This window comes from Pseudorca crassidens, chromosome 8 (genome assembly GCF_039906515.1).
Source record: "Pseudorca crassidens isolate mPseCra1 chromosome 8, mPseCra1.hap1, whole genome shotgun sequence".
NCBI lineage: Eukaryota > Metazoa > Chordata > Mammalia > Artiodactyla > Delphinidae > Pseudorca > Pseudorca crassidens.
This window is the reverse complement of record NC_090303.1, coordinates 15,786,576-15,810,197: the sequence shown is the minus strand read 5'-3', so window position 1 is coordinate 15,810,197 and position 23,622 is coordinate 15,786,576. Positions and strand designations below refer to the sequence as shown.

The window sequence follows — 23,622 nt, the reverse complement described above, 5'->3', positions numbered from 1 at the left end:
GCCCACTCTCACCACTATTATTCAACATAGTTTTGGAAGTTTTAGCCACAGCAATCAGAGAAGAAAAAGAAATTTAAGGAATCCAAAAAGGAAAAGAAGAAGTAAAGCTGTCACTGTTTGCAGATGACATGATACTATACATAGAGAATCCCAAAGATGCTACCAGAAAACTACTAGAGCTAATCAATGAATTTCGTAAAGTTGAAGGATACAAAATTAATGCACAGAAATCTCTGGCATTCCTATACACTAATGATGAAAAATCTGAAAGTGAAATCAAGAAAACACTCCCATTTACCATTGCAACAAAAAGAATAAAATATCTAGGAATAAACCTACCTAAGGAGACAAAAGACCTGTATGCAGAAAATTTCAAGACACTGATGAAAGAAATTAAAGATGATACAAATAGATGGAGAGATATACCATGTTCTTGGATTAGAAGAATCAACATTGTGAAAATGACTCTACTACCCAAAGCCATCTACAGATTCAATGCAATCCCATCAAACTACCACTGGCATTTTTCACAGAACTAGAACAAAAAATTTCACAATTTGTATGGAAACACAAAAGACCCCGAATAGCCAAAGCAATCTTGAGAACGAAAAATGGAGCTGGAGGAATCAGGCTCCCTGACTTAAGACTATACTACAAAGCTACAGTAATGAAGACAGTATAGTACTGGCACAAAAACAGAAAGATAGATCAATGGAACAGGATAGAAAGCCCAGAGGTAAACCCACGCACATATGGTCACCTTATCTTTGATAAAGGAGGCAAGAATATACAGTGGAGAAAAGACAGCCTCTTCAATAAGTGGTGCTGGGAAAACTGGACAGATACATGTAAAAGTATGAGATTAGAACACTCCCTAACACCATACACAAAAATAAGCTGAATATGGATGAAAGACCTAAATGTAAGGCCAGAAACTATCAAACTCTTAGAGGAAAACATAGGCAGAACACTCTATGACATAAATGACAGCAAGATCCTTTTTGACCCACCTCCTAGAGAAATGGAAATAAAAACAAAAATAAACAAACAGGACCTAATGAAACTTCAAAGCTTTTGCACAGCAAAGGAAACCATAAACAAGACCAAAAGACAACCCTCAGAATGGGAGAAAGTATTTGCAAATGAAGCAACTGACAAAGGATTAATCTCCAAAATTTACAAGCAGCTCATGCAGCTCAATAACAAAAAAACAAACAACCCAATCCAAAAATGGGCAGAAGACCTAAATAGACATTTCTCCAAAGAAGATATACAGATTGCCAACAAACACATGAAAGAATGCTCAACATCACTAATCACTGGAGAAATGCAAATCAAAATTACAATGAGATATCATCTCACACCGGTCAGAATGGCCATCATCAAAAAATCTAGAAACAATAAATGCTGGAGAGGGTGTGGAGAAAAGGGAACCCTCTTGCACTGCTGGTGGAAATGTACAGCCACTATGGAGAACAATATGGAGGTTCCTTAAAAAACTACAAATAGAACTACCTTACGACCCAGCAATCCCACTAATGGGCACATACCCTGAGAAAACCAAAATTCAAAAAGAGTCATGCACCAAAATGTTCATTGCAGCTCTATTTACAATAGCCCGGAGATGGAAGCAACCTAAGTGTCCATCATCAGATGAATGGATAAAGAAGATGTGGCACATATATACAATGGAATATTACTCAGCCATGAAAAGAAACGAAATTGAGTTATTTGTAGTGAGGTGGATGGACCTAGAGTCTGTCATACAGAGTGAAGTCAGTCAGAAAGAGAAAAACAAATAGCATATGCTAACACATGTATATGGAATGTAAGAAAAAAAAATGTCATGAAGATCCTAGGGGTAAGACGGGAATAAAGACACAGACCAACTAGAGAATGGACTTGAGGATATGGGGAGGGGGAAGGGGAAGCTGTGACAAAGTGAGGGAGTGGCCTGGACATATATACACTACCAAATGTAAAATAGATAGCTAGTGGGAAGCAGTCGCAGAGCACAGGGAGATCAGCTGGGTGCTTTGTGCCCACCTAGAGGGTTGAGATAGGGAGGGTGGGAGACGCAAGAGGGAAGAGATATGGGAACGTGTCTATGTGTATAGCTGATTCACTTTGTCATAGAGCAGAAAGTAACACACCATTGTAAAGCAATTATACTCCAATAAAGATGTTAAAAATGAATAAAATAAAAGAATGAACAGGAAAGTATAAGGACTATTCTTAATGAACAGATAATAATGAACAGATTTAAAGAAAGAAACGCTGAACGGTAGTATTTATTCTTCTGGAACATACGTAAATTATGTAAAATTTTATGGACTGGCTTTATAAAATATCTTCAAGTAATTACTGCCTTTCTACTTCAAAATTTTAGTGGAACAATCAAAGCTTCAGTTTATTTTCTCTAAAATTCTATTTTTTTCCACATGACAATGATTTTTAATAACTAATGAAAAAATGTTTCCAAAGGAAAACCAGTTTGAATACAGGTGTTTTACAGGTCTCATACCATGGAAGCTCATCTTTCCATTATCTGGAAAAGATAAGTCATAAAGAAAAAGACAAATTGTGTTGGAAAGCACTAAAACAAAATAGAAAGCAAAAGCTGGGGGGCGGCAGGGGGCGGGGAGGAGAGAAAAATGCAGAATTACTAGAGGGAGCCACAACAGGCAGTAGCTATTCTTCAGGTCAAAGAGTTCTGAAAGTGAGTCAATGGCTCTGGGGCCCTGCAGGAAGCGCTCTGGGGTCCCTGGGATTGTGATGGAGGTAAGCAAAGATGCACATTACAGCTGCAACACAGCCTTCATCCTGATGGGGATGAAAGGCCTGCAGTGCTCTGGTTTATTTAGGAGAATGAAGCAGTCCTAGAGGTACTAGAAGAAATAATTCAAGGAAAAAAGAAAGAGATTCTATGCAGAATAAGAGAAAAAGAGGAAGAAAGTTTCAGAGGGACTATTCACATAAAAATTTTATTCAAGGAAGTTCCTTGGATCCAGAAAGAGGACAATTGTGTACAAAGCTCTGATCTAGAAGAGAGGCTTGAGTTCTTGATCAGTGCTGTCCAACAGAATATTAACACAAGCCAAAAACATAACTTTAAAATGTTCTAGTAGCCAAATTAAAGAGTAAAAAGAGGTGAAATTTAAAAGTATTTTATTTAATGCAACACATCTAAAATATGGTCATTGCAACATTTAACAACATAAAGGATTATTAATGAGATAATTTACTTTTTATTTTCATACTAAGTCTTTGGAATCCTAGATGCAGCACATCTCAGCCTACACCTGCCATATTTCAAGCACTTAACAGCTATAAGTGGCAAGTGGTTACCATATTGGACAGTGCAGGTCCAGATGCTCCCCAGTGTTTTTTGTCTTTAAAGTCCAGTAATTTTACTCAAGTATCTTGAAGATGTTCATCGTGGGTCATAATTTTCAGATACACAACTGTACTATTTTAATTTCTAGTTTCTAGTTTTGTTCATCTGTAGTTTCGGGAAATTTTTCTTGAATTACTGTTTTTGGTATTTATTCCATTCCCTTGTTTTGTTTTCCATGACTCTTATTTGTAGGCTGAATTATCTTTGCCTGTCTCAGTATTTATCATTTAATCATAAACCTTTTTTTCCCCTTATTTGTGATGAAAATTTTTTCGTCTTCTATTTCTCTTCTTTCAGTATTGTCTTTGTGTCTATTTGCTCCTGTGTTCCTTCCAGTTTAACCTTCATTTCTGAAATAATTTTTATTTATAAATATTTCCTGAGTTCAGTCACCTCATTTGAAATTTTTTTAGTTCTGATTTTTGTTGTTCTTTCATGCCTTCCATCATTTCTCTTTTTTTTAAATTTATTTTTGGCTGCATTGGGTCTTCATTGCTGCACGCGAGCTTTCTCTAGTTGCGGTGAGCAGGGGCTACTCTTCATTGCGCTGTGCAGGCTTCTCATTGCGGTGGCTTCTCTTGTTGTGAAGCACAGGATCTAGGCGCATGGGCTTCAGTAGTTGTGGCGCGTGGGCTCAGTAGTTGTGGCTCGCGGGCTCTAGCGTGCAGGCTCAGTAGTTGCGGTGCACGGGCTTAGTTGCTCCGTGGCATGTGGGATCTTCCCAGACCAGGGATTGAACCTGTGTCCCCTGCATTGGCAGGCGGATTCTTAACCACTGCACCACCAGGGAAGCCCCCATCCCTTCTTTAAACCACCTTGGAGCTTGTTCTGAAACAGTAAATTACAGTCATGATCTATTTTGTGGGTGTTTCTGTCTGGTGTGCTTTCATTGCCAAGGATGTTATTCTGCTCCTTATTCACTTTTTCTTAAACCTTAGTATGGGATTTGACCTCGGTACTTTTCTGCACTTGTTTCTAGGTGAAATCAGCCACTGATCTCTTGGGAGGAGGGAGGAACTGAGATAACTTCTAACCTCCAAGAGTTCCCTCATTCATAGTTTTCACATAGTTTTAAAAATCTGGTCCCTTGCTTTCTGAGATTTCCTGGCTCTGTCCCCTCCCCACTTTTATCTGGACCTTCTCTTTGTTTCTATCATGCCCATACTGCTCAGGATTTATTCTCCTGCGTGAGCCCGGCCCTGGCAGGAAACACTGGCCACTCAACTGTAAGAGTTCCCAGGGGCTGCTGGGCTGCCCGAGCCCCTCACCCTAACTGCAGCCCTGCACCCACCCCTCTCAGAGCAGCCTGGGTGTCTTCCAGAAAACACCTGCTGATTGTCTGGGAGATCTCCTGATCTCAAATGCATTAGAAGCCCCCTTGCTCCCTCTGCTTTCTCTCAAACAGACACTGGGACCATAGCGGGTCCCATGGCTATTGGTGGATTTTGCCATTTGCTCGTATCTTGGGGTTCCTAGGGCTACCTTGCTGTAAGTGTTGTCTATGGGTTTTTGGTTGCGTGATCTAGTTGTTCCTGAGGACTCAGGAGGATGGAACAGTTATGTGGCCGCTACCACCATCTTCTCAGAATCCTCCAAGCACAAAATGTTAACATATCAGGGTTAGACACCAACTTGATATAACCCAGGGCTGGGATTACAGTCACAAATGCATAAATATTGTTGGGCCATCAACAGCATACATGCTCTAAGTTTCTGAATGATTGGCATGTGATTGAAATAAAAGTGAATAAGACAGAGCTTTCTTGTACCTTGGGTCTTACATCTCTGAGAGTTATCAACAACTTAATAAAGAATTACTGAGCACCAGTTAGGCAGAAGACACTCTTCCAGAAGCATCAAGAACACGAAGAGTTTGCCTCTGACTTAAAAGAGAGTGTGAGTCTAGAAGCTAAAGAAATAATTAAAATACCATGTGCTATGCAAGAATGGAAACAGGTGTAAAGCAACAAAGAATACAAAGCAGGAAAATTTATTCCCAGAGGGGTGGAGATGGGGGTGGAAACAGTGGCAATAACCATGACTAGATGTGCCTGTTAAGGGCGGGAAGGCTGGTTATACATGAGAGAGGAACATTTCACAAAATGTTCATTCAAAAAATTTTCATGGGTGGGCTTCCCTGGTGGCACGGTGGTTGAGAGTCCGCCTGCCGATGCAGGGGACACGGGTTCGTGCCCCGGTTCGGGAAGATCCCACATGCCGCGGAGCGGCTGGGCCCGTGAGCCATGGCCGCTTAGCCTGCGCGTCCGGAGCCTGTGCTCCGCAACGGGAGAGGCCACAACAGTGAGAGGCCTGCGTAACGCAAAAAAAATAAATAAATAAATAAATAAAAAATAAAAAAATTTTTCATGAAAAAAACATCATTAAAATAGATTTAAAAAACACGAATGTATATTAAATTGTAAGGAATAAAAGTCAAGATTTTATTTGGCTCTGTATAAAAAGACCATCTCCAAATAATTCATAACTAGGTTATCTCACTTAATATCATTGTATTCAGACCTGTAAGAGATGATATTTAACTCCATACTCTTCATTATTACTTGTACCTATGAAAGTATCATGAAATGTATTAACCTCTTCGGAATAATTCAGTAAATCCTTATTTATATCTTCCCCCTTTCTCTTTCAATTGACTTTATGCAACACAATGTTTTCGTCTCCTGATTGTTAAAAGAAACCACTGTTTTTCTCTCTCACGAAATAGAATAGTAATATTAATCATAGCTTCTATTTAATGAACATTACTACACTGACAAGCAGGATGTTAAGTATTTTACATACATCATCTTTTTCCACTATAATACCTTATATACAATTTAAAAGGGCCTTGAAGCTCAGTGATGTTAAATAACTTGACTAAGGTCCCTTAAGTAGAAGCCCAGCAAAAGTAGAATTTGAAAGCTTACTCTTCCTAGATGTGTCACACTAGAAAACATAAATCAGAACACAGAGGTGCTAAGGGCAAAATGGCGCTACCTTGGCAGGAACAGAGGAAGTGAAGGGCTTGGCTACTTTCTGCCAGTTCTGCATGCAGCCAGGGTGCCCTGCCCTTCCCTTGAGTTTCCCATGCACTGCAGTACATAGAACTTGTGTTGCTTTTTTATTTGGGGCCTTGTTCTCCCTTTGCTGGTTGCAAAATGCCCATTAGCTAAATGTGACCCAGAAGGATTTGGTATCTTCACTGGAGCTAAATAAAGTAATACCCTAGAGATTTTAGTTTCTATGATTCTTAAAGAAGCAAACAAAGTTTGTCAAGCAATTTATAAATAAGAACAATTATCTTCCCTTGGTTTATATTCACATATGAAAAAGCACTGAGGTCCGTTTACGATAGTGCCCTATTCCCAAGAGAATCTGACCCTTTAATAACCAGATATTAGTATTTCTTAATCAACTAGATATAATGTCTATAAACTTTGAGAAATTTGGACACTCTGTCAGCATGACCGCTGAGCTAAGAAAATACATTTGGAACTCACATTTTAACATCCTTGGGACTGCTATGAAGCAGATGCACTGAAGTAAAAGTGACTTTACAATGCTTTATGTCAGCAAGTTAAGGAGAAGACCTAATATATGGCAGTGAAACAGAAGAGAACAGCCAATGGACAAAATAACACAAACATTCAAATCAGGAGCCAATATTACACGTAAATCAGAGCTATATAAGATGAGTTTAGCCTGCAATTTAATTCTATATCTTCTAATCGATATTCAGCTTACACTGTGACAAAGCTAAGCGGATGTGATCATCTCAGATACTCAACTTCAGCACTCACGAAGCAGCACTGATAAAGAGTGACTCTGTGAGAAGCTGACCCCACACTGCTTAGACCACAGACAAGGGGATGGTCAAAGACCTCTGGGTCAAAAGGTTCAAAACGAAATAGTTATACTTTAAGCTGTAAATGGGCTATTAAAGAAAAAAAAAAAGACAAGCTGACAAGTGTTGGTGAAGATGTGGAGAAGTTGGAACCCTATGCACTGCTGGTTGAAATGCAAATGTGCAGCCACCGTGCAAAAGAGGATGGAGTTTCCTCAAAAAAAAAAACATTCAGATAGAACCACCATATGATCCAGCAACTCCCTTCTGGGTATTTATCCAAAAGAACTGAGATCAGGATCTTGAAGAGACACTAGCACTCCCATGTTCATTGCAGCACTGTTCACAACAGCCAAGATACAGAAATTACCTAAATGGCCACCGACACAGTAATGGATAAAGAAAATGTGGTATGTATTACATATGTAAAATGGAATACTATTTGGCCTCACAAAAAAATTCTGCAATATGCAACGATCTGGATGAACATTGAGGCCGTTATGCTCAGTGAAATGAGCCAGACACAGAAAGACAAACATTGTACCTAAAATAGTCAAATTCATAGAATCAAAGAGTAAAGGTGGTTGTAAAGGCTGGGGGGGAGGGGGAAAAAGAAAGTTGCTAATCAACGCGCACAAAGTGTACTGTACATACACTTAAAATTTTGTTAAGAGGGTAGATCTCATGTGAAGTGTCCTTACAATAAAATAAAATTAAAAAATAAACACATACACACATTCAGAGACCTAACCACCCCCCCACACAAAAAATCCAAAACTGCCTTGATACGTCAACTAAACTTAAGCCAGACAATAAGAAAGGGCACACAAGAGGGCTGAAAGAATCACATCACCGTCTGGATTTGACTTCCTTTCCTTACAGACAGTTTTGATAGCCATCCAAGGCAACTAGGTTCTAGAGATTCCCTAAGCATTTGGAGGAGAAACGATGAAGAGCTGTCAGTCCCAGAATACAACAAGGGGAAACAAAATTTCTATTTTTCTAAATGAGATACTTCACTTGAACCAAAATACAAAAACAAATCTACTGCATGTCCATTTCATCTGGCTGTTTGTAGAACAGGGGAGCAGACATCCTCACTGCATATTTAAAGGGTCTTTGGAGAATTTCTGCCCCATGGTTGGTATCTGAGTGCCTGCGGCAAGCTGCTTTTCTTCTCATCAGTTACTCAGTTACACGTGAGGGCTTGGGGCTAGGCGGAGGGCACGCATGGACGAACGCATGGCACAGCAGTGAGGAGGAACAGCTTCGAAACTAGGCTTATCTGTGCTCAAACGCTGCCTTCTTCGCTTCCGAATGTCTGCATCTGGAGCAGGTTACTTGGTCCCTCTAAACCTCAGCCTCTTCACCTATAAAATGGGATGGCAGCCCTACCCACTGGGACCATTGTGAAGATTAAACAAAATTCTGTGTGTAATGTATTTAAGCATGTGGCTGGTGGTAGTTGTTATAAAATGAACAAGATATACTTCTTACTTCAGGTGCTTCCGATTTCTTACCGCTACTTATGGTAGAGAAAATTTATTAACTCCACTTCCAACAAGTATTTGAGTCTCCAGCACTGAGTGACAAATGGATAGAGGAACAGATGCGTAATAAAACAAGTATAATAAAATCTTAACTGTGGAATCAAGGGGGCGAGTAAATAGACCCAGTAAAATTCTTTAGTTTTTTGTATGTTTAATAATTTTCATTAAAAAATGTTGGGGAAAAAATTCAATGCAGAACAGAAGAATTAATAGATTAGAGAGAATCAAACTGAAGTCTAACAGAACAGAAAACCATACAGAGCTAGATCCTTATGGACACCTTGAACTGCCCTGATTTCCACTGAGACTTAAGACATGGAGGTAAGCCTCGTCGTTCACATGCACGGGAGACCTGTCCCACTGCTGGAACCTGTGTGTCTGGGTCAGAATGCTAACAGGTGGATAGAGAGACTTAGACCTAAGAAAGGCATTCATTTCACAGCTCTCTTCCACCATGCAAAAAGGCCTTCAATTTCCAAGTCAATCAAGAGGCTGAAAATAGAACAATGTACTAAATAGAGCCACAGCATATAATAAACTAACACTACGGACTCCGCTTAATTGAAGTGAAAAAGATGTCCCTTATTTTCTTCGCCTTCTCTTTCTTCCTGGCTTCTCTCTGTCATTTTATGTAGATTCCCATGTAGCTTTTCTCTTGAGTATTATTTTTTTTGAAATAGACTTCCATATGAAATCAAGACTAGGGAGTCAATCATTAATTCCTTGCACGTAAGTTATCTGCCCTTGGCAGTAGATGCCCCCAAAATGACACACCTGTATTGGCTTCATTTCCCAACAACATAGTATCAGCTCCCAACTACCATTCCATTAAGAACATGGACGACTTTGGTAAAAAGTGCCAGAGAGTTAGGGAGTCCTGTGACAGTAAGAGACCCAAGTTAAGTTAAATAAGTACAGCAGGCATGGACCACAACCTACTTTTAAAACTGTAATTTGGAAGAAGAAATGACATCCCCCAAACCTTGTGTAACCTTATGTCTTCATGGATTAGAGACTGGCCAGTAAGCTTCATCTTTATTATCATTATTAGCTTTCATTTACAAGAATATCTTAGTGAGAGGAATAACTTTTGCGTTGTTTTTGAGATTCGGATTTATAAGGAAGAGTTAAAAATACCTGGCTTCTGAGAAATGTAATGTACAGCCACAGATATTTCTTTCATCTCAATGTCATTTTCACCTCATTTACTAAAGAACAGTGGCTTACACTGTCATAAAGCAAACTGTAATCCAGACCTCCTAACATTTCTCTTTTCCTTTATTCTAGTCAAGGGCTCTTATCTAAACCACTTTGCCTCCTGCTGTGGCAATGGTTTATATTCTTAAAGGTTTGCTCTCAAGAGGGGAAAAAATGGTACTTAACCATTAACCATACTAGTAAAATGTCCCTAATGTGATACTGTTAGTACTCACACACGGTCTATTTCATGGAAATTGTAGTACAGACAAAACACACTTTAATAATGTGATCCCAGGGCTCTAGGGCCACCACTGGGCCGGCTGTTAGTAGTCATGGAGCTGAGATGGAAGTCTGCACGGTGATAATAACCACTATGATTCAGTGAACATCTACTGTGTGCCAAGGACAGTGTTACAGACCTTAGAATCACGTCTAATTCTCCCAACTATCTGAGACAGTAGGTCTTATCTCCATTTTACTTTTTAAATTTTTTATTTAAAAAAATTTTTTTGGCCACACTGCATGGCGTGTGGGAACTTAGTTCCCCGACCCGGGATCGAACCCACACCCCCTGCGATGGAAGCACGGAGTCTGAACCACTGGATGGCCAGGGAAGTCCCTCACCTCCATTTTATAGGTGAGGAAAGTCTGGCTTAGGGAGGTAAAACAACCTTATCAATATCAGACAGGAATCTGGCAAACTGCCTGGCCTCCCTGCCTGGCTCTGCAGGGTTAGATTCTATCCATTTTAATGCCACAGCAGTAAGACCTTGGACAGGTTGTTTACCACCCTGAGCCTCAGTTTTCTTCATCTATAGAACAAGAAGCCTACTACTTGCCCTTCAAAGGGCTGCTGTGACAGTGAACTAAAGCAGGTAATACACATAGCACAATGGCCCGTACCTAGTAGGCAAGCAATAAACACCAACTAAGGAGAGAAGATGACATTGCTGCATTTTTATGCCTTCCTGGCAATTTCTACATCCTAAAGTTCCCAGAGTTCTTGCCTTTTTATTTTTTTTTTTAAAACTCATCTGTATTTAAAATATTCTAATACTTATCTCTCAGGACACTATGCATTGAGATGTTCAGGTTTTATTCTGGTAGGCAGGGGAGGGGCAGAAAACAGAGATAGTGAAATAATTATCTTTATCTTCTAGTTCTCAGTCTTATCTAGTTCCTCAGTATCACTATATTCTGTATTTACCTATTTTGTCCAGACCCTGAGAAATCCGAACTATGAATTTATGTATTTATCCTTCTAAGGCAAAACAAACAAAAGAACAGCAAAACTATTAAAACCCTACCATCAACTTCCGACTTCAAGTATAAAATATCCCAGATTTAAATGCTACAACCATATTTGCCTGGTGGGTACATCTTTCTCTGTTTATGAAAGTACAGTCATGGGACTTCCCTGGTGGCGCAGTGGTTAAGAATCCGCCTGCCAATGCAGGGGACACGGGTTCCAGCCCTGATCCAGGAAGATCCCACGTGCTGCAGAGCAACTAAGCCCGTGTGCCACAACTACTGAGTCCACGTACCACAACTACTTAAGCCCACGCACCTAGAGCCCGTGCTCCGCAACAAGAGAAGCCACCGTAATGAGAAGCCCGCGCACCACAATGAAGAGTAGCCCCCGCTCGCCATAACTAGAGAAAGCCCACGTGCAGAAACGGAGACCCAATGCAGCCATAAATAAAGATTAATTAAAAAAAAAGTACAGTCATGTGCAAATGATTTATCTCAGCTTCATCCTGTTATAACAACCCATCAAATGTATATTCCCCATCCACCATGCAAATGGGTAAATAAACTTTTCAGCTGACATATAACATGGCACACCTTCTCCGCCACAAAACTGTCTCCTATTATTACTCAGCTCTAAATAATATAAGAAGAGCTTTTACTTTGTTTAACTGACAAAAGTCAGTCAATTCTCACCCTTTCTGTTTGAGTAAGTTTGGCACTAGGTCCTAAAACTAAGGTATAGAAGTAGTGGCATAGCCTCCTTGGCATACTTTTCCTGAACAGTTGTTTCCAGAGTCACTGATTCATTCAAACCAAAATTATTTAGCACCTGCTATATGCCAGGTATGGTGCCAGGTCCCTGAGATACAAGCACTGAGCAAAAACAAGGAGCTTATAGTCTGGTGGAAGAGACAGAAATGCACTGAATAATCACACGATCACTGCAACTCAAACAAGGGCTAGAAAGGGAAATGCTACATGCCTATCATGGGGGGATTTGACCTGCTTAGGGAGGACCAGTGGGCCTTCCCACAAAAGCAACATTTGAGCTGAGGTATGATTAAAGATGATAAGGGGTCCATGAAGTAAAAAGAGGCAAGAAGAGCATTCTAGAGAGATGGGAAGCAGCAGCACGGGCAGATAGAAGAAGGCCAGTGTGACTGGAGCACAGAGACCAAGGAGACGCTTGTTATGAGCTGAAGCTAGAAAGGCAGGTGAGGGCCAACGCAGATCCCCACGGTCAAGTTAAGGAGTCTCAGCTTTATCCTAAGAGCAATGGGAAGGGACTGAAGGGTGGTGACACCAACTCATTTGTATTTTGACTGCAGTGCGGGGGACTAGAGTACAGTAACTCACAGTGGAAAGAGATGAACCAGTTAGGAGGCTGCTGGCTCACGATCCAGATAAGACTATGGCGGTTTGGACCAGACCAGTGATGAGGGAAATAAATATTTAGAAGGCACACGTTGACAATACCAAGTGTGAGTACTGTATTATGAGCTGTGCACGCATGCTTGGAATTTTGACCAACAACCTGTGAGACAGGTATTCTTTTCTGTATTTTATAGATGAAAATGACTGAGGCACGCAGAAACTTGTCCAAAGTCCAGGTGGTAAATAACAGAACCGGAACCCAAGCTCATGGTTATTCAACTTCAAAGCCAACTACAATATTATTGTGTAAAAATTAGAAATAGAGTTAGAATAAAGGGTCTCTACAGCCAAACTTCAAATCTTAGAAGTTTCTTGATCTATTTCATCAAGGTACCAACGATGAGCCCTGAAGAACACAGCCTTAGGACTCCCCTTCATAACACGGATTCTCTTCTGAAGGTTTACACCACAGAAGGCATACCTATTTCAACGTATCGGCTCGGCAAGTCCCTCATTTCACTGGCATGCCGTTCCTTCACCGAGCATATCTAGAAAAGAAATTCACAGGTTATTTTATTCATCTGATAGAAAGCTCTTCATCACGTGTCATTCACTATATGGTACTTTTGCTAAATTAGCCGTGTAGCACTCAAGATGGAATGCACACAACCTACCCTGTGACTTAAGTGATGGAAATTAACTTCAATGACATATAGCAACCATTACTTATATTCTCTGACACTATTCTTCAATAAAGTTTTATTCGAGGACAAAGAAAGGAAGGAAACTAATATAGTTTTCATATGGTTTCAATGACCCATTCTCTGCAACTCTACTCACAGATTCCTTCTATCTATCTCTAACAGAAGCACCCACAGTAGGTCTTGTGTTTCTGATCACAAATTAGTAACATTTCACTGTTGCTAAATAATACTTTGCAAAAGCGTCACATGCTCTTCTTCTTCTCTTGAGCATATTAAAATCAATGTATTATATAATTTAAATCAGGGGTGGCAAACAACAGCCCGGCCCCTGGTCTGCTTTTTTTATGGCCTGGAAGCTAAAAAGAGTTTTTGTATTTTTGAAGCCTTGAAAAAGTGAAAAGGAGGGAGGGAGGAAGAGAGAGAAGGAAAAACAGAAATAAAAGGAAAAATACTCAGCAGAAACAGTATGTATCACGCAAAGTTTAAAATATTTACTACCAGCCCTTTACAGAAAAGTTTGCCAACTCCTATTTTCAATTGTATGTATACAGTTTGGATAGAGATTTTATATATTTATTTTTGTATATATCTCACTTACACACAACCCTTAACACATATGTGTGTTAACAGTGGATGCTTTAGGGTGGTAAGATTAGAGATACTTTATATTTTCTTTGCTATATTTTCTAACGGAAATGTATTCTATTTTGTAATAAGAAATGAGAAAAAATCACGTTATTCACGTTAAGTTCAGCCATCCAGGTTAAGACTGGGCCTCAAACGTCCATCAACAGATGAATGGATAAAGATGATGTGGTACATATATACAATGGACTATTGCTCAGCCATAAAAAGAACAAAATAATGCCATTTGCAGCAACATGGATGGACTCAGAGATTATCATACTTGTGGTTGCCAAGGGGAAGGGGGCTGAGGGAGGGAAGGATTGGTAGTTTGGGATTAGTAGATGCATTCTATTATATATAGAATGAATAAAAAACAAGGTCCTATTGTATAGCACAGGGAACTCAATTCAATAACCTGTGATAAATCATAATGGAAAAGAATATGAAATAAATCATAATGGAAAAGAATATATATATGTATATATATGTATAACTGAATCATTTTGCTGTACACCAGAAATTAACACAACATTGTAAATCACCTATACTTCAATAAAAAAAAAAAGCTGAACCTCAAGTTAAGTACTGATGTTATACAACTTTCATCAGGGACTAGTTTTTTTTCCTTTTTCTTTTAGGCAGCATTTATTGTGTTAATTTATAGCTGCAACCCTAAGTATAGCTACCATATGAAAAATTCTAAAATACAGAAAACCCAAAGGGAAAAAACCAAATTATTATCTGTGGTCCCACAACAAAGTGAACACTATTAGCAATCCACACTTTTGGGGAAGCTACTTTTCTCAACCTAAAATTACTACAATTAATTTAATGTATTATTTAAATATCCTTACATAATTCTTTAATGTCTTTATAGCATTTCATTACAGGGATATACTGTAATTTATTTACTCAATCCTATTTTAGACATTAGTTTTTTCTTCTATCTATCTCTGATGCAAGCAATAGTGCAATCAACATACTCGTGTATAAAACTGTTGGACTTTTGTTGCCTTAGGATAAATTCCTAGAAGTAGAATTGATAGATCAATGTACATTTTTTTAAGGTTTGGTTTGGCTAATATCCATGTCCAAATCACTGTCCAGGAACATGGCAACCACATGACAGTACAGTCATCCCTTGGTATCTGCAGGACCCTGGAGGATACCAAGATCTGAAGATGCTCAAGTCCATTATAGGAAATGGCATAGTATTTGCATATAACCTACAAACATCCTCCTATATGCGTTCAATCATTTCTAGATTACTTATAATACCTAATACAATGTAAATGTTAATAAACAGTTACTGGTTTCCAGCAGATTAAAGTTTTGCGTTTTGGAACTTTCTGGATTTTTTCCCCCCAAATATTTTCAATCCGAGGTTGGTCGAATCCACTGATGCAGAACCCACAGACACAGAGGGCCACAGTACTCTCTTTCTCTGACACGGGACTTGAACCCAGTGCTGTGGAGGTACAGGCATTTACTGAGAAGTGACAGGCTATTTTCTCCTTTGATTGGTTTCTGTCCTTTGTTTCCTGTCCATCTCAGACAATTTCCTGTCCGCTCTCCAATTCTCCTTCTCTTCGTATAAGTTATCCACTCTTCTATCCACACTTACTAGGGAAACTACTAAATTGTCTAATAGGCACGCTCCACATGCCAACTGAACAACTGCTTTATTTAATGTGTTGATAAAAGTACACATGGAGCAGTGTTCCATGTGGTTTGAAGTGTAACAATAATATATATATATGAAATAGAAATATTAATTAGCACTTTTTAGCAACTACTGGGCATCTGTCCTGAGCTGAGGGCTTTGTAAAGCAGATAGAGCTCTGTTCTTAGGCAGATTATGGTGCAGTGGGGGAGACACACAACTAAATAAGGCATTTACTGAAGTATGATGGAGAAGTACAGAAATACAGAGCAGGGGGCATCTACTAGCAGGGATGGAAGACTTCCTGGAAGAAGCACCATGTAAGTTGAAGCAGGAGATACAGGACAGGTGCCAAAGGGCAACTTGACAGCTTGGGGCCCTCAACGGGAAGGTAATCAGACAGAAGCAGAGAGGATAGGGGAAGGAGGGGCTAGACAGGAACACAGGGGGCAGATCATCATGAAAGAGGAAGATGTCATCCTATGAGCAATGAGCATCCTGGAGGGGTTTAACCAGGAGACTGACATCACCTGATCTGCACTCTGAAAAGGTCATCCTGGCTGCACTGTTTAGGGCAGAATTAAGGGGGGCGAAACTAGAGTCAGGGGACCCGACAGGGGGATGGTGGGAAGTGGAGAGATCTGAGAGAGAGTGACAGAACTTGAGGACTGCCCGGGCGTCTTCCAATCCTCAGACACCCCTGGAAGGTGATACTACCAGCCCTAATGTAGACACGAGAACACAGAGGCTCTGAGAGCTGCCCAGGACCTCAAGGCTGAAGCTGGGACTCACGCCAAAGCCTGATGGTGTCTCTGGCCATCCTACAGCCCCTCTGAAGACAAGGACACATGACACCACTGGCAGCTGGGCCATGGCCTATACTATCCCCTAGGTGCTGTGGTCAGAGCTCTGTCCCAGAGAGCCCTTACGCGATCTTCTCCATCACAACACACACCCCTCCCTCCCTCTGTCCCTATCCCTTCTGTCATCTTCTATCCATCTTCTCCACACCTGCTCCATCCACTCCGGCAATAATGCCTTCCTTTATGTACCACAGAGACTCACCAATCTCACTCCAGTCTCAAGGATCTGCCCCTCCTGCTTCCTCGGCTCACACCCCTCCCCAGCAGCTGCATGGGGTACTAACCCTAAGATTTAAGTTCAAGGTGTCAGCAGGGCCACGCTCCCTCCAGAGGCTCTAGGGAAGAATCTGTTCCTCGCCTCGTCTAGCTTCTGGTGGCTTCCAGCATTCCTTGGCTGCCTCACTCCAATCCCTGCATCCACGGTCACACTGCCTTCTCCTCTTCTGGGGTAGCACTCCCTCTTAGAGGGCCCACCCAGATAATGCAGGGTAAACTCAAGATGCTTCATTAGTCACATGTTTTGCCCGACTCTCTTGCCGCATAAAGAAACATTTATAGGTGGTGGGAATTAGGACCTGCTGTCTTTGGGGACCATTATTCAGCCTAACAGAGGAAGCATTTCTGGTAACAGTCAGCAAACTTCTCACACGTCCCAATAGACTAATTTCCCTTATCTTTCACCGAAAGAAAAGCAAATCACAACAGAGGAAAAAGCCACTTGGTCCATCTAAGAAACTTAAAAAATATCAAGAACATTACTTTATTGGATCAGTAACCACACGCATGGGAATAGGGAGACTGGGAATCACTTTTTTATCATAGACTTTGGGGGTACAACCTCCTTCCTGTTACCTTAAATGTGAATCATGTTGTGTTCATTTAACACATGGAAATAATGACCACATGTTCAATTAAGAAAGAAAGAGAACCTGAATCATATCAATGAGACTTTACCTCAGATTAACAACACTTATTTTGGTGACAACATTAATAATTTTTATGCTTTTCTTTCCACTGAAGAATTTTAAATAGCCAGGTCTCTTTCATGACTTTTCTGGAATTTTATGGCATAACAATGACACTGATAGTTATCAAGTACAATACTCCAGATCCTATGCTAAGCTCTTCATTTAATCGTCTCCGAAACATGTGATGTGAGAACAATTAACACGCCCATTTTACAGATTAGGAGAGTAAGACTCAGAGAGGGTCACGCAAGAAGTTAAGTGGAAAAGTTGGAATGGATCCCGGGTCTGTGTGACTCTTCAGAGCTGAGCTCTTTCATTAGACTATGGCTGGGATACTTTCTCACAGCGTCTTTAACTCAGCTAAGTTTTAGTTTACGTTGTTTAGATTAAGGTATATATTTTTAAAGGGAAGAAAACAACTTTTGGCTCTGAAACATCTAATACGAGAAAAACAACTAGGCATGAAATAAAGGTGAATGGATTTGGGGCCTCCTATTGCAGAATAGCTTCATTCACCCAGGCACATAATAGGCAGATAATATACGTGACAAAATAGCCCCAAATCTTATCATCCGTAATAAGCCTGGGTCTTCACTCCACCAAACTACTAGCGAGCAAGCAGGACGATTTCATCTCAACCTTCTTTTTTCCACCATCGGTCCTAGTGAAGAAGCTCAGAATCAAAGCTACGGGAAATGAAAAGAACAATAACGAAAGGGACCCAGGTGAACCAACAACACCTAACACATGCTTTACATAGAGCTAAGGCCAATCAGGTTATGGGAAATTTAAAAAGGATCAAAAAGGCAGCACCATTCTGAACATGGAGAAGTTCAGGAGAAAGGATAGATCTGAAAATCTATGCATATGGAAGAATTCAAGCATGAAATGATTATCACATGACAATAATACGCAGGTGAAAATATTCTGGTTCCGAGAAGCCATTCAAAGACTCGGTCTCCTGTGGACCACCTTCGGTAGCTCTGTAACAACACAGATGTACGAGAAATACAAGCAAAACTACCTTGACAGAGGGGCCCCAGCCAATGATCAGTGTCACACTGTCCTTCCAGCAGAGGCTACAGGGATACATATCGGGGCGAAGACTTATATCATCCCGGGGCACATTGGTGATTCTTTGCTTTGAGGTGATGTCAAAAATCTTCACACCCTGGAAAATAAAATAGCATTAAGCATCCTCTCCTTGGGAGAAGGAAGGTAAAAGAAAATTTATTAATGGCCACTGCTGACCATCAGGGATAACCAGCACAGCAAAGTATCGACAGTGTTTTTTAGGTGCTGCTGGGAGCCGCAGAAACGTTCCTACTCCACAAGAATCCTGTGAAAACCCAAAACAAAAGAAAACCTCTGTCCTTCTTTCTAGGCAAACTAGATTTTATGAGTGGATGGCACAGGCCACTCAAATCCAACACAAGTGGGAAATGTACAGATATCAACAACTGCATTTCCAAAAAGACAGAAAGTCACATCTCTGATTGTATCGTTCCACCACAAATACGGGCTTTGCTTTTCAGAAAAGCTTTGAATCTGCAAAACCACTAAATAAAGAAAAACACGCCTGACATTTTAAAGTACTCAAATGAAAACATCAAGCAAGCAGCTAAATGAAAATAGACCAAGAGGCCACATGTCTGTTGACCTTGACTGTGACCCAGGAGAAGTAAGAAAAGTCCTGACTGGCACGGTAGATTCTGGGAGGTTTCTACCATTCAAAATGGAATAGCAGGGGACTTCCCCCGTGGTCCAGTGGTTAGGACTCTGCGCTTTCGGCACGGAGGGCATGGGTTCGATCCCTGGTTGGGGAACTGGGATCCCGCATGCCATGTGATGAGGCCAAAAAGGAAAAGCACTGATTTGCTAAATTATACCTCAAAATTCCAAAAGCTATGCCAGATGTCCAAAAGGTAATTTTTAAACTTTCTACTCGCCCTACTGATATTGAATAAACTTGAGATAAGTGAAGTACCAAAAATTAGGATCCCCTTTTTCAAAGGCAGGCCTATTTTGGGTCTGTGATTATACCGAGAGTAAAAGAAAAACCAGCGATATCCTGCCCTTGTTTCATAGCAACTGGCATTTGCCCTCGGCTAATAGGCAAATGGTATTTTCAAGACCACATTTCCAATGCAGCCCTTTCATTATTAAGATGCCTTTTCATTTTCTTGGCTATTCTCCATGCCTCAGGTTTCTTCCTCTAAGATAGAGTCCAGAATATGTTGGAAATTACTCTCCCATGAACACCAAAAGCAATGTAATTTCTTTACCCTCCGGGTATGATATCAATCGCTCCATGTACCTTTTAGAAATGTCAGTGGCAGGACATGAAAGCAACCTAAGTGTCCATCGACAGATGAATGGATAGAGAAGATGTGGCACATATATACAACGGAATATTACTCAGCCATAAAAAGAAACGAAATTAAATTATTTGTAGTGATGTGGATGGACCTAGAGACTGTCATACAGAGTGAAGTAAGTCAGAAAGAGAAAGACAAATACCGTATGCCAACACATATATATGGAATCTAAAAAAAAAGCAGTTCTGAAGAACCTAGGGGCAGGACAGGAGTGAAGACACAGACGTAGAGAATGGACTTGAGGACACGGGGAGGGGGGAGGGTAAGCTGGGACGAAGTGAGAGAGTGGTATGGACATATATACACTACCAAACGTAAAATAGATAGCTAGTGGGAAGCAGCCACATAGCACAGGGAGATCAGCTAGGTGCTTTGTGACCACCTAGAGGGGTGGGATAGGGAGGGTGGGAGGGAGACGCAAGAGGGAAGAGATATGGGGATATATGTATATGTATAGTGATTCACTTTGTTATAAAGCAGAAACTAACACACCCCTGTAAAGCAATTATGCTCCAATAAAGATGTTGAAAAAAGAAAGAGGGAGGAGATACGGGGATATAAAAAAACCCAGAGAAATGGCGGTGGCAGGAGCGCCATCCCTGCCCTTTGTCGCAGGGCTCTCGGTCCGGCTGTCCTTCTAGCTCTGAACCAGCGTTAGGGACACTGCTTGTACCATATTATTGGCCCAGGCAATCAGATGGCCCCTCCACTTCACACTCCGTATGTTCCCTTCTCCTTCGTGCAGAACTGAAGACTTCCATCTGCTCATCCAAGACCGTTCAAACAGCAGCAACTAGGGGCAAATATCATGAAAACAGAATTTTAGAAACCAAGAGTCATATATCAAATTCCTTACTATTTTTTCTTGTCCATTCACCGAGTAACAAACTATCCTCAGCCCTTTAAATGTAGGTTTCTAGTGATGCATGATTTGCATTTTGGAAAGCATTCCCAGTCTATCTTTTACCCTATCGAGGACACTGAAATGTGTTTGAGTGTTGAGGTTACTACACAGTCCAGCCACAAGATGGCACCAAAACACCAAAATTCAGGGAAAATAATGTACACTAGTAGAAAGATTTTTATCACAGAAAGTTCTTCAAATAGTAGACCATGAATTAATTTATTTAGTAAACTGAGAAATCAAAACCTGATAATGTTTTCCCTGAAAATAAAATATTAGCCACAGATGAAACTGCAATGATTAGAAGAGGTCTTTCACTTAACCCTAGAAAAATAATTTAACGATGACTTTTGAGCAGTAATTCATGTCATAACATAAGAGAAATTTGCTTTAGGATTAAACTTCTACAAAAACTTCAGAGTAGCTAGGGTCTTTACTTTAATCAAAACTTCTACATAAATATGTAGTTCTAGAATTCACGCATTATTAAGGATACAATAAAAATTTTTTTCTTGATATATCCAATTTAAATCCTGTAAAAAAAAAAGGTCTTTATACAATATGTCATTTAGTACATACAAGGTATAATTTATACATTGTGTAACTTACACTATATAACTTTAGACATGTAATCCTGAAATATACAGTTAACCTGTTGAAAGCAATTGCTGATGAGAGATTCCATAACAGAATTTTTAAAATTCCTATCATAAGTGCCAATTTCAGTTTACCTTAGTATACCCCACCCCCAAAATAGGGGAAAAAATAGGGAATAGTGGAGAGTAAATTCACAGTATTTATATTTCTTACATGTCTTTCTCAATGGTTAGGCTCCTAGAGCCAGAAGCGGCAGAAAGAAAGGAAAGAAAAAAAAAAACCTAAAATTAAATAAGTGTCCACCGTCACTAATAAGCCGAGTTTAGTCAAGTGAAAATGCCAGAAATGTATAAAGTTCTCTATCACCCATGCAAGAGCAAGGAGGCCTCACAACAGCCACAGGGGAGACTGGAGACGGGGCTTCTACCGAGCACAGGTGCTCCCATCGGATAAACACAGGACAGAGCTCCTCTACATACGCGCAGCAACTTTCTAACCCATCTCATCCTCCCCCCGCCCAGGTTCCAAGAAATCACCACCACCAAGCCTCCAGCTGGTGACACTTAGGTATGGCCTCTACCTGTGATTCAGCCTCTCCCTTGGCCATGACGCAGAGAACAGAGCCAAGGCGCCCACGGAGTGTGCGCAGCGTTTTGTGACGGGACAGCTCTGAAACTTGGGATCAGAGGTGAAAGCCTGAGAATACAACTCCTGCCACGTATAAGATCACAGTTCACTAAAGACAGGTAGCTCAAGACAACTGTATTCAACATGAGGAATTGGTAAGGTCACAATGTCTGTCTTCCCTCTGTGGCCTGGGTCGGGGGGAGGGGATTGTAAGAAGTGGGCGGGGCCCGGGAATGCTCCACAAGCACCTGTTGGGAGGGAGGATAGGCTGGATGGCCAGGGGAAGATGCCCCGTGGCATCAAATTCCCCTCCCTCACCAATCCCCACCTAGAAATGGCCAAATGTAGTATTAAAAGGGGCATAATCTGTACCTGGGTGAGCAAAATTAAATATGCTCTCAATTTTAAATTAGAAATTCTGTAAAACATGATAGAAAGAAGATTCCAGTGAAGGCTGTGGTCCAACTCATTACAAGAAAGAGCCCACCTCGGTCAAGTATATAGCAGAATGACACTCAGTGCAGTGGCGGCTGGAGGTGAGGGCAGTCACAGGGGAAATCTCAGGCAGGGACACAGGGGCCTTGATCAGCACTGGCAGAGTCACACCTGAATAGCCACTCCTGCTGTTGCCTGGAGACACAGCTTGGAAGAAAAAAGCAGGCAGGCTGGCACAGGAGGGCAGTCGTGCCAGTTACGTGAGGTGGGCAGTGCCTGTAGAAAGTTACCTTAATAAATACAGAAAGCAAGCTTTAACAAAAATCCAGCACTTCCCTGCTGCACCACTGATTACATTCTTTGGTAGCTGTTTTCCCAACAGACACTGTGTTCCAATTCAGCAAAAATGAAAACATAAAACTTCCTTCTCCCACCACTGTCCAGAGTAAAAGATGTGGAAACGTTCTCACAAAATCTACAGGCAACTTCACAGCCACTTCTAGTAAATATGAGCTAACAAGAAGAAAACCAGCAATTTGGAGAAATACACTATTTGAAAACAATAAAACTTGTCTAGGGAATAAGAAAAAATCTCCCACTCCTGACACATGACTAAGACATTCCGTAAAGCAGAGAAGAACTTCACAAATAATTCTCCTTATTCTCAGGTGACAAGAAAATTAAGCAAGAAATTAATAACAAAGGATAAGAAGAGCAAAACAGAAAAAAAACTGAAACAAAAAAATACTCTCTCTCCTTGGGTAAAAGAGGAAATCGGGGCTTCCCTGGGGGCGCAGTGGTTGAGAGTCTGCCTGCCAGTGCAGGGGACATGGGTTCGAGCCCTGGTCTGGGAGGATCCTACATGCCGTGGAGCAACTAGGCCCGTGAGCCACAACTACTGAGCCTGCGCGTCTGGAGCCTGTGCTCCGCAACAAGAGAGGCCGCGACAGTGAGAGGCCCGCGCACCACGATGAAGAGTGGCCCCCGCTCGCCGCAACTAGAGAAAGCCCTCACACAGAAACGAAGACCCAACACAGCCAAAAAAATAAATAAATAAAAAGAGGAAATCGAACTGCAGCCAGAGCACTTGGAAAATGAAAATACAAATAGCACAGACCTAAACTTTAGGGGATGCAATCAAAGTTGTAAACAAGGGAAAGTCCACAGCTCTCAAAGTTAATAATGAACAAAAACAGATGGGTGCGTACTAGCTACACAGCAAAAACAAAATACTTTATCG

The 23,622-nt window shown here is 40.9% G+C and overlaps 1 protein-coding gene across 5 annotated transcripts in view; it reads right to left on the bottom strand.

The window, feature by feature from the left end:
- The window catches only part of VPS41 (VPS41 subunit of HOPS complex), a 187,621-nt gene that overhangs the window by 52,617 nt on the left and 111,382 nt on the right, over positions 1-23,622 (bottom strand). For 4 of the 5 annotated variants that reach the window (XM_067745874.1, XM_067745873.1, XM_067745877.1 and 1 more), the window contains exons 8-10: positions 20,493-20,612; positions 18,466-18,612; positions 13,098-13,164 (exon numbers count right to left, since the gene is read on the bottom strand). In XM_067745874.1, coding sequence (XP_067601975.1) covers positions 13,098-13,164; positions 18,466-18,612; positions 20,493-20,612 — 334 coding nt within the window. The remainder of the gene's footprint in view (positions 1-13,097; positions 13,165-18,465; positions 18,613-20,492; positions 20,613-23,622) is intronic. The other variant, XM_067745875.1, reaches the window with a different exon arrangement.